General features: G+C 40.2%; 1 protein-coding gene across 1 annotated transcript; it reads left to right on the top strand.

The window, feature by feature from the left end:
• The first annotated feature begins 3,932 nt into the window (after nt 1–3,932).
• LOC143038949 (hemocyanin A chain-like) lies at nt 3,933–8,926 on the top strand. The gene is made up of 3 exons (XM_076208755.1): nt 3,933–4,084; nt 6,339–7,868; nt 8,069–8,926. The coding sequence occupies exons 1-3, from the start codon at nt 4,018–4,020 to the stop codon at nt 8,521–8,523; spliced, it is 2,052 nt and encodes a 683-aa protein (XP_076064870.1). The 5' UTR covers nt 3,933–4,017; the 3' UTR covers nt 8,524–8,926.
• The last annotated feature ends 3,574 nt before the right edge of the window (nt 8,927–12,500 follow it).

The following is a 12,500-nucleotide window of genomic DNA, read 5'->3' as shown; positions in this document are numbered from 1 at the left end:
CGCTAATTTTGTTATGTGGTAGCAAATATATGAAATTCTTTACGCGTGATTGACGAGGCCCATCTTAAACTCATCGTCTAATCTCACTACAAGTGTCTAGTCGTTAGGGGGCAAGAGCGAGATTGAAAAATTGCCTCACCTCTCTTATCTTAGGCTCTCGAGTTATTTTTTTTTGTATTTTTTTTTTTTTATGACCGGGGAAACTTGAAGCCATACTCTATCGGCTGTTCTCATATCTTCTCGTTATCCCAATCGGCTTCAAGGTCAAGGCGCAGAGGACGAAGATAAGCACAGTCGCCTAAAGTCATTAGATGTCATGTTGGTTATCTCTCGATGATTTTTTTTTTTTTTTTTTTTTTCCAAGGGATGGCCAACCTCGTAATCAGAACGACTGTCACTATCCTCGTTAACCCGAAGTATAATGACACGTGTGTGTGTGTGTGGGGGGGGGGGGTTAGATGGTTAACTATAACATTTAAAAGGATCGGGAAGAATGTATGCATTATTAAAACAAATAGCTTTACTAGTTCAGTTCGAAGCTTTAAGATTCATTTAGATAAACACCTAGGCAGGATGCTGTAATGCCCGCCATTTATTTAATATCATTTGTTTATTTATTTGTTATTATTTGACTTTGTTTATCCTTCACTTTATTATTACTTATTATTAGTTATCTGACAATTTATTATTATTTACTTTTTACCTATTTGTTTATTATTTAACTTTGCCTATTTATTTATTATCATGTATATTATTATGATATTTATTTATTTATTTGTTTATTCATTTATTTATTTATCATTGATATATATTTTTTCGCATCCGACCTAGTTATGGACCAAAAGGTCTCCTGTCGGTAAGAATCCTATGGTGGTATTCTTAAAAAAAAAATTCTTTGTATAAATCTCATATAAATACTTAGAAGGAAAAGATTTATGAGGGAATTTTTTTTTAAATACCATCGTAAGAATTTTACAATGGTATTCGTAAAAAAAGTCCTTATGTAAATCTTTCCCTTCCAAGGATTTATATAAGATTTACGTAAGGAAAGATTTTTTTAAGAATATCACAGTAAGAATCTTACGGTGGTATTCTTAAAAAAATCTTTCTTTTTATAAGTCTTTCCCTTACAAGGATTTACATAAGATTTATATAAGGATTTTTTTTTTTTTTTTTTTTTAATACCACCGTTGGATTATGACAGACACTGGCGGATTTCGGTAGGTTCCGACACATTCCGACAGATCCTGACAGTCATCAGTTATTAGACCAATACTAGTGAGCTTTACATGACCCTTTATATATATACTTTGTCCTACTGCAAACTTCTCTCATAACGCAACATTTAATACTTACCAATAACGCACGACACAAAACAAAATATGCTCACCTTCCTTGATCGATTTTCCATTTTTAGATCCATGGGTTTTATTAGAATGATTGACCTTAAATGAATTTTCAACTTCATATAATGTGGCAACGCTGCTCATGAGAGCGATTTGCCTTGGCTACACTGTCGGGAAAAAGAAAAAGAAAAAACAACATAATTTTACATCATCCAACAGAATTTTTTCTATCTCATTATCTACTCCTCCTTCCTCCATCCACACTCATTGTGCGTTGGCGTACCCCATTCTCCGGCCACAATAGGTTATGCAACCGTATCTCACACAAAAACCCGAATCTGTTTGTGTTCCTTTCTTTGCTATATTCTTTATCACCCAAATCTTTCCTCTTCTCGTTAACTCACCTTACTTTTCGATCCCCTTTATCTTCTTTCATATCTGTGGATGTGCTGCGTCTTGCTGCATTGCTGCTGACCCGAGGCAGTGGGCGGGAGACAGGGATGACCCGTCATCCACGAGGAGCTAAGATGAGCGAGGGAAACAGGCGGATGGAAGGGTGTAGGCACGTGTCTTTGGCTTGGCTATTTCCCCTATATGGAGGAAAACACCCTTGGTTTATAGATACATAGAATAATCATATCTATCTCACGCACTGTTCTTTAGCCTCTTTCCACCTTCCACTCACTATATTCATTATTACAGGATGTCCATTCGTAATTCATCCGAATTTCTTTACTCTTCAAATCGTTCTTCTTTTCCTGGCTGCTATCTATCTCATCTCGATATTTTCTGGCAGCAAACGAACCAACATACAGTCATCATTTTCATGCCTGTCACGCCTTGTATCAACTCACTAAGACCCAGCAGGATTTGTGGTTAGGGGGGTTTAGTATCTGGTACTGGTGTATGTTTTTATTGTCTGGTCGGCCACTCCACGAGCACACACTATAGCTGCGTTTCTCAACCTTTTTATCCTTGCGTAACCCTTTAAAAAAAAATTGCATGTCTCAAGGAACCCTTGCCCAAACAAAAACAAAAACAAAAACATATACCATATCTTTCTCATTTCACTTTCATCGTAATAATAGGTTAGATAGGATGATGTCTATATTGCATTGTTACAATAACCAAGAATATGTCGTGCATGTTTAAACATATTACGTATATGAAATTAAATAAAAAATCAAAAGTGTATTAGCTTATCTCATTTGTTCTCGCGGAACCCTTAGGGACCTTTTGCGGAACCTTAGGGTTCCGGGGAACCCTGATTGAGAAACGCTGCGCTACAGACTCACCCGGGCACCATCTGACCTCTGCCCATATTCAGTGCCCGCCATTCTCACCCTCTGTACTTAAATCCCTTTTGATAAACTCTCAGTATGAACCATATTTATTCTCGACAACATAACCGAAGCTTTGAGACAGCGCTGATGCACTTAAGAATAGGATATTTGCGCCTCACCAAGGGTTTTCTCAATCCTGATGACAGCCCTCTACTCCTGCATTGTGGTATTACTACATTATCCTGAATGCCCTGCTGACTCGATCTCCTAAGACAATCTCCTTTCTTAGACGCGATATTGTCCACCAAGATGAGATTACTGATCCAATGTCATATGATAAACACTAGTGCCCCAACATGGTCACATATTAAAACATAGGTTCCGTAATACTATTAATCCACATCTACTAATTTCATTATATCACCATTAAAATCTTAATATGGCATATGACCCTTGCCATCACCATCTTCTGCGTAAACACTGAGTTGAATTTATCACTCAGTGTTTCACATACATCTTCGCCTGTTTCGTGCATGCATCGTGTAATATCAGACTTTTTATTTTGTACCTTTATTGTTCCTTTTATGACTGCGTTCACGGTGTTTGGTTCGTTTGTTATATGTTTGTCATTCCCATTCCGCGGTTCGTAAACTCCTCTCCCTCTGGTCAATTTTTGTGTCCCCTTCGTTTTTTTTTTTTTTTCTTTTACCTATACCTTTGCTATTTTTACATGGACATACATAAGAACTTTTTTGTGCCTTATTGTCTACTGCCCAGTTCCTGTGTTGTACATTTTCAAGTATAGATAATAGAATTTGCTCACCTCTTTCCTGTTTACTGTAGTTTTGTTTTACTTCATCGTAGTTTCCTCAAGTAGTCCTTCCTCTTTTGAAGTTTAGCCTATTCTTTAAGTTTTTATAATTGTTTTTCACGTACTAGAATACAAGAACTCAACATTTCTGCAGCATGTGGTTAATTTTACCAGGTTGTGTTTTGAAATGTGACTGCACGTGCACCCGTGTGTTCTGCATGTGATTAGATACCAATTTTAACCAAAGAAAATAACCTTTAATTCATATATTTACATATATCAGTTATCATGACTTTTCTTTCGTCATCACATTTCTAGAAATTGCTCGACATACATTTTCTTTTATTTACTTTTTAGAAGATAAAATCACCTGAATGATATGGACAATCAACGAAATCTCGTGATCTGGTGCCAAACAATGCAACCCGATACGGTCCGCTACTGTTACTAAGCACACTAACTCCACCTGTGATTGGCCCATCTGTGATTGGTTTAAGCATTTTGAAAACAAAAAAATATAAAGAATGACGATCTTGGGTATATAAGACCGGGACATTGAGGAACAGGTACTCACACCATGAAGCTCTCTGCGGTTGTGTTGTGTGGCCTTCTGGCCGCAGTCTCTGCGGCCAGCGTCGATTCAGGTAATCTAACCAGTTTCCAGTCTCAAGGTCTTCTTTACAGGAAAGCTCTGTGTTCCAGATATCTGGCAGCATGCATCGGTCTGACCCATAGATCTCTGTCAAAATCCTGCCCCTTGTCTGAGGATTGAATGCCACTTAACAAAGTTGTTCCCATGTTGGTGGTGAGGAAAGGGAGGTCTGACCCATAGATCTCTGTCAAAATCCTGCCCCTTGTTTGTGGATTGAATGCCACTTAACAAAGTTGTACACATGTTGATGGTGAGGAAAGGGAGGTCTGACCCATAGATCTCTGTCAAAATCCTGCCCCTTGTCTGAGGATTGAATGCCACTTAACAAAGTTGTTCCCATGTTGGTGGTGAGGAAAGGGAGGTCTGACCCATAGATCTCTGTCAAAATCCTGCCCCTTGTCTGTGGACTGAATGCCACTTAACAAAGTTGTACCCATGTTGCTGGTGAGGAAAGGGAGGTCTGACCCATAGATCTCTGTCAAAATCCTGCCCCTTGTCTGTGGATTGAATGCCACTTAACAAAGTTGTACTCATGTTGGTGGTGAGGGAAGGGAGAGATTGGCGATAGGAAATAGGCATTTCCATCACTCGGACAACATTGGCGCCAACTGTACGTCTTCAAGTTACAACTTGCTTGGAGAAGACATTAAACTAATGCGAGAGTAGAAAAAGTAATACCAGGACAGCCCAACAATTAGGTTTCTTCTCAAGTGTGATGATAAAAGACAGAACAAAATCACATGCTCACTAAACAAGTCCCATATATCAAAATTACACCAGAATGATTAGTTATTTAGTCACCAGTTAGAAGATCTAAACGCAGAGCATTTATAAGCAAATAACGTTTTTTGTTAAATCAAGGAAACGAGGGAGTGATATGTACAACTAAGTTATGATAATTTCGATACTGCGAATGCATTTAGATGAACAAATAACTAGTAAATACAACAGAAGGTTTGGCATCTCTGCATGAGGTGTTGGATCCTCCCGATTTTTTATTGGTCACCCACAAGAAACTTCATTCGGTTGGTCGGGTTTTCTCGTCTTAGCTAGTCAGTGGTACCACCTCTTTTGGATATCAGTAAATTATTCTATTTAGAAATTGCACATCCTTAAACCAAAATAGGTTAAGCTGACACCTCGCCAAAAAGTATTCATTCAATTAGTCGGGTTTCCTCGTCTTAGTTAGTCAGTGGTACCACCTCTTCTGAATATCAGTAGATCATTTTATATAGAAGTTGCGCGTCCTGAAACCAAAATGGGTTTAAGCTGACATCTCGCCAAAAAGTATCATAATATTGCGTGTTCTGAAAAAAAAATTTTACCTCAGAGACAAACATTGTTTATCTTCTCCAGGGGCTTTGATGAAACATCATTACTCTTTTCATCTGGGATTGGTGAAACATCATCACCCTTTTCAGTTGGGATTTGAAGGAATTATCGAATTCCTCATACACATGAACAAAATGACATTCTCCATAAAAAAAGTAGGAGAGTTTCATACCCCAATACATTTGTGACTGATTTTGCAGTGACCTTTCCTCTCTGGTCACAGCCGCGCGTTGCGAGTGACCAGAGCCAACATAACACTAAACTAACTCATCAATACCCTTAGTATAGCTAAGAAATCACAAAATACCCTTAGTATAGCTAAGAAATTACAAAATATACCGTAGAAAACACTAGATTAATCTATTCAATATAGGAGCTAGAGTTTACCATAATCTCGACTGATCAAAATTATATTCATCGAGTCTACTTTTTAAACATAAAATATTACAAGGTGTGCCATAACCATATCTACAGGATGAAACGTACTTAAGTGTAAGATACCGTGATCACCATATATTCAATTCTTTCTCGTATCCTTTGTGAATATATCTCAGTGTTGTAAGTTATCTTTAGTTGATGTTACCAGTAAAGAGTCTATGACAAGAATTTTGTATCAACTCAGCATAGAAATGTGTCTACTTTGTCTATTTGTTCTGGCTAACGCTTGACGATGCTATTCAACTTAGATCCCTGATCTTTACAACGTTACATACTAATATGTGTGAACATTGTGACGAATGTTGGTAGGAGGTAAAGGGAACACGGGCTGAGGGGAATACTTTTATTCCTGACTAGTTTCGCCTGAGGGGCTTCTTGAGAGGAATGGAGTATTTCCCTCAGCCCGTGTTCCCTTTACCTCCTACCCACATACTCATATATGACAAAAAATAATTTTGTTGTTATTCTCTTTATAGATACTCCTCTGAACAAGCGTCAACAGGATGTGAACCGTTTACTCTTCAAGCCCACCGAGCCGATCCTAGATGAGTACGAGAAGCTGAAAGAGGTTTCCAAGAGCTTCGACCCCGTTTTGAGCAAAAACATCTACAATGATGATGGCAAAGCTGCCAAGCTCCTCATGGACGAATGGCTCGAAAACCGCCTGACGCCGAAGAAGCACTGGTTCTCACTCTTCAACGAGGCTCAGAGAAGCGAGGCTATTTCCTTCTTCGAGTTGCTGATGAGCTGCAAGACCTGGAAGTGCTTCTCCTACAACGCAGCCTTCTTCCGTGAGCGCATCAACGAAGGAGTCTTCGTATATGGTCTCTACGTAGCTGTCACCCACTCCAGCCTCGCCACTGGGGTCGTTCTCCCTCCCCTGTACGAGATCACACCTCACATGTTCACCAACAGCGAAGTCATCCAGAGAGCTTACACCGCCAAGATGACCCAGAGACCCGGAAGATTCAGAATGGACTTCACCGGCAGCAAGAGGAACCCGGAACAGCGAGTGGCCTACTTCGGTGAAGACATTGGTCTGAACAGCCACCACGTGTCCTGGCACATGAGCTACCCGTTCTGGTGGAAGAACACCTACGGGCACAAGCTAGACCGCAAGGGAGAGCTTTTCTTCTGGGCCCATCACCAACTGACAGTGCGTTTCGATGCCGAACGACTATCGAACCATCTGGCCCCTGTTGACGAGCTCTACTGGACCCACCCCATCGTCGAGGGCTTCGCGCCTCACACCATCTACAAGTACGGAGGAGAGTTCCCTGCCCGTCCGGCAAATGTTATTTTCGAGAACGTCGACGGAGTAGCTACGATCCCTGACATGCTGACATACGAGAGACGCATCCGCGAGGCCGTCGACCACGGCTACATGAGGGCAGTCGACGGGAGTATCATCAAGATCGCTGACGAACGCGGAATCGACTACTTGGGTGACATTATTGAATCTTCCGAGTATAGCAAAAACCCTGAATATTACGGAGCACTCCACAACTTGGCCCATATCATTCTAGGAAGACAGGCCGACCCGCATGGAAAGTACAATATGCCTCCAGGTGTCATGGAACATTTCGAGACTGCCACTCGTGATCCAGCTTTCTTCAGACTCCACAAATACATGGACGGAATCTTCAAAAAACACAAAGATTCCCTCCCTCCATATACTACCAAGGACCTCGTCTTCGAAGGTATCGCCATAGAAAAGCTAGCAATCAAGGGCGCACTAGAAACCTACTTCGAACCTTTCCAGTTTAACCTCGAGATGGCTGTAGACAGCGCCCCACAGGTCAAGGAGGTTCCTCTCTCGGCCTACACGTCTCGACTGAACCATCTCCCCTTCTCGTACGACATCGTGGTTGTCAACAACAACGACAAAGAACTCCTTGCTACATTCCGCATATTCCTCTGCCCTGCCGAAGACAACAACGAGATCCCTTACACTTTAGACGAAGCTCGCTGGCACTGCATCGAAATGGACAAGTTCTGGAAGAACCGTAAGTATAAGGTCCACGATGACAACGTTGGTGTATCATATCTTTCTCTCAGCTGAATAAGAGTGTCTGGAATTAGATGGAGCAAAATTCTTAATATGTTGCTTTGCCACTGTATGTCATACAGCTTTAACTGAATTGTTATTGAATGAATGTCCTTTGTTAATGGTAGTCACTCATATGATGGATCTTTTTCCCCACAGTGGCGGCTGGTGTGAACAGCATCGAACGCAAATCGAGTGACTCCTCAGTCACAGTCCCCGACAGGCCAAGCTTCCGCAACATCATGGCCATCACTGACGCCGCCGTGGCCAGCGGAACAACGCCCCAACTGTCGAGCTTCGTCAGGTCTTGTGGAATCCCCGAAAGGCTTCTGCTACCCAAGGGCAACACTGAGGGAACGGAGTTTAAGCTCCTGTTGGTAATCACGGATGGAGAACAAGATGCAGTCCTTGACAACCTTCACCATGAAACTGAGGAGAATGCTCACACTACCTGCGGAATCCATGGAGAGAAGTTCCCGGACAAGAGGCCTATGGGCTTCCCGCTGGACAGGCAAATTCCTGATGTCCGGGTGTTCCAGAAACTGACCAACATTAAGCAAGAAAATGTCACCATCATCCACAATCCAAACATCTATCCAGCTCGACCTTTATAAAGTCAACCTAATACATGACATCAGACGCATGACAATCCAAACATCTATCCAGCTCGACCTTTTATAAAGTCGACCTAATACATGACGTCAGACGCATGACATCATTTGTATGACGTCATCATGTTAAGTTATTGAAAATATGATGTACTTTTGGATTTCGTTCTTGTAAATTTTTGAGGTTAACTAAACTTACTAAGCCGAGTAATGCCGACTACTATGAGAATTGGTGAACCTGTATAATATCTAAAAGAATCATAAATTTTATCAAACCGATCTAGTGGTTATCTAAACTAACAAAATAGTATCCAAAATCTTTATTACCGATGTTTCAACACTTAATGAAAATGAACTGAACGAAGCATTAAATGTATTGTTCTCTTAATAAAGATTTCGTTACATATCGTATATGAGATTCCATTATATTCCAGTCCAACTGTCAGGGTTTCTTATAGTATGAGTGACATTGACATTTTATTTTCTTTCACTGTTACATTGCATCAAAATGAATAAGCCTGGAAAAAGCCAGACCAATTACATGCAATAGAAGGCAGAATGAAAAACTAATGAACGACAGTTTTCTGGAACGTTCTGACATTTTGAAATTTGGCGGGACGCAACGGTCAGAGCTGTGACGTCATGGTACTTTACTCGAAAGGAGGGAGCCTGAGAGGGAAGGTGTTTGTTGTAGTGGTGCTATATCTGCATGGAGAAACGTATAGCTTTTCTTCAAATTGGTGACAAATTATATGATATTTTCCTTGACGAAAATTAAGATAAGTAAAAAAACGATCAATGTATAATCTGTATATACTTAGGAACTTGAATTCTAAGATAATTTACTGGAAAGTTGAGAAACGAGTAATCTTTTCCGAGTTTAATTTTTGCTATCGTGCTTTGTTTAGTTTAAATTACTTGTAACGGAAAAGGCATAGAAAATCACTGTAAATTAGCCTATGAACGACTTACAATATGTGACATTAAAACATTTTAAACTATCACGCGTAGGTACCATGTTGTTGATGAAATCGTACTTTATATTCAGTTTTCATTATATTCTCTGTAAATAACAACATATGTTCGAGTTCTTGTTAATCTATCTTTTCTCTAATTAGCTTGTATTCCTTGTAACTAATCAATGTAATATTTTTTTATTTATCTATCACGTTTATCCTAATAGAATAATAGGTCCCTCATAATGTAAAAGCCCTAGTCACACTATCACGATTCATGTCAAATTTTGTGATTTTGAAAAGCTGCAGAACGACTTTGCCTACAGTATTCTAGACGTCACTAAGTCTACAATTCAACAATGTGTCTAATATTCGTATTCTAGGCTTAACTTTTCTAAGTTCGTCGTTCAGTTAATGTTATTTGTGAAATTTCATCTCACCTGATCTCAGCAATTTGTATATATACTTTTTGCATCTATATAACGACAACTCCAACAACTTTTTCTTCGTAACGTTTCTAGCGGAAATTGTTATTAAGGAAGGATGAAAAAACAATTCCTGCAACCCGCCATATCGTCTCACCCGTTTGCATAACAATTTGTATAACTTTTGGATCTGTACTACAACTTCAACAACTTTTCTTAGTAACGTTTTTCCCCCGCAAATTTATATTACGCACAGATTAATTGTACCGTCATGGCGCCCAGTTCCCCGTTTTCTATCTCGTTCGTAGCCTACCATTGAAATCAGCCAATGGGAGAGCTTCTTTCTTGCTTTGTCCTGTTGGACATGAACTGGTCACCCGCCCCGCAAAAGTTCCCTCAGGGTTCCGCGAGAACAAATGAGATAAGCTAATGCACTTTTGATTTTTTATTTAATTTCATATACGTAATATAATTAAACACGCACGACATATCCTTGGTTATTGTTATGTAATATAGACATCACCCTATCTAACCTATTACTACGACGAAAATTAAACGAGAAAGATAGGGTATATATATATATATATATATATATATATATATATATATATATATATATATATATATATATATATATATATATTTTTTTTTTTTTTTTTTTTTTTTTTTTCTTGCGCAGGGGTTTCTTGAGACATGCAATCTACTTTAAAGGTTACGCAAGGGTAAAAAGGTTGAGAAACGCTGGCTAGGCACTATCGAGAGTAGACTCCGCTGTGCTCGTTCAGGTTTTTGACGTGAGTTAATTGCCTTTACTTTCATATTTTTTATCCACACTTAGCGTTGGATTAGTTTATATTTGACAGGTTATAACGGTTAGGGAAGGTAGACGTGTATCTTTGTCTGGTTTTATGTAACTTTGCTTCCAATTTGTTGTAGACCATTTGAGACAGACAATCGTGTTTCGTGGTCGGTTGAGACAAGTGCATTTCTGTGCATAAGACAGACGCAAGACCTATGATCTGGATCAAGGACTTTAATAAGGGTGACGCAAACAAGGTCATCATATTAAGACAACAGGGCAGGACTCGCAGTAATAGATTCAAATTGGACATTTAGATTTAACAAGGAAATAGGCAAGATCTGGTTTACTAATAGGGTAGTCAACGAATGGAATAGACTTGGTAACATTGTAGTGAGCGCTGAAACTATCGGTTGTTTTATAAAAAAAGTCAGACAACTTTATGGATGGGGATGACAGGTGGTAATGGACATGGAACGGCCTAGTGTAGGCCTTATGGTCTCTTGCAGTCTCCTTCATTCTTATATTCTATAATGAACGCATTATAATTACTTGGTTAGGTTAGATTAGGTCAAGTTAGGTACTGTCGCGGTGGAAATAGCAAAATCTATTATGCTCACCGTGACTGTATGCCGTCACGGTGGAAATAGCCCAGTATTATGCTCACCGTGACTGTCTACCGTCCCGGTGAAAATAGCTCAGCAAGCTTTAGTGCCTTGCGCTTCGTGACGATCATGCTTCATCGAACTGTGATTGTGAGGCCAATACCTCGCTGCTTGTTATTCGTACCGCCACGGTGGCAATAGCTTCGGCCTTAGTATCAGTGGTGACATGGCTGTCCCCGTACGCATTGTTAGGGTAGGAAAGGTAGGTTAGGTAGGTAGGTAAGTTAGGTTATGCAGGCTAGGGTATGTAGGTTAGGTTGTTAGTTTATGTTATGTAGGTTATGTAGATTGTTATATAGGTTATGTAGGTTATGTAGGTTAGGTTATGTAGGTTAGGTTGGTTAGGTTAGGTTATGTAGGTAAGGTTGGTTAGGTTAGGTTATGTAGGTAAGGTTGGTTAGGTTAGGTAGGTTATGTTAGATACACAGACGTAGATAGAAAAACAGACACAAACGGATAGATACAGGCAGACATACAAACACACGTTCGGTCAGACATTTAGACAGACACACAAGAGACAAGCGCGCGCACACACACACACACACACACACACACACACACACACACACACACACACACAGTTGTGAAGTGACTGTGGTGGTGGTGGACGGACATGGCAGGTTCGTGACCTTCTGTCTCAGGTGCAACAGGGCGCTCTGTAGCTTCCCGGGTCAGCTTGTTGACCCTTCTCCTGCTATTAGTTTTTCTCCTAGTTTATGCGCGGTAACAATGTGCGGACCAGTATTGCCATACAACCCCCCTCGTCAGAGATACCGACCCGGTGATCTTTACGCGTTAAAACGAGGGTGTAGTTATCCTCCGAGTTCAGTGATTCGACGCCTGAAAGACATGAAACTCTTCCGAAGTCGTGGCCGACGAGGTGGTAGAAAAATTACACGAACAGTGCCTGTGATAACAACCATAACCAGTGAAAAAAAAACAAAACAGAAAAAAGGTTGAGCCAAGATCTCGCAATCTCAGTGACGTAGCACGCGTTTGGTACAGCCTACCCTCCCTCCTGCTGTCTAACGTTACCTCCTTAACCAACAAAATGGAGGAAGTGATCGAAACAGTACGTTCTACAGGATATGACATGATGGCAATTACTGAAGCGTGGCAAATTGTGCCTGAAATGTGT

This window comes from Oratosquilla oratoria, chromosome 25 (assembly GCF_046742065.1).
Source record: "Oratosquilla oratoria isolate Oo_2021 chromosome 25, ASM4674206v1, whole genome shotgun sequence".
Taxonomy (NCBI): domain Eukaryota; kingdom Metazoa; phylum Arthropoda; class Malacostraca; order Stomatopoda; family Squillidae; genus Oratosquilla; species Oratosquilla oratoria.
Note: the sequence above shows the minus strand (reverse complement) of the source record. Positions and strands in the feature narration are given on the sequence as shown.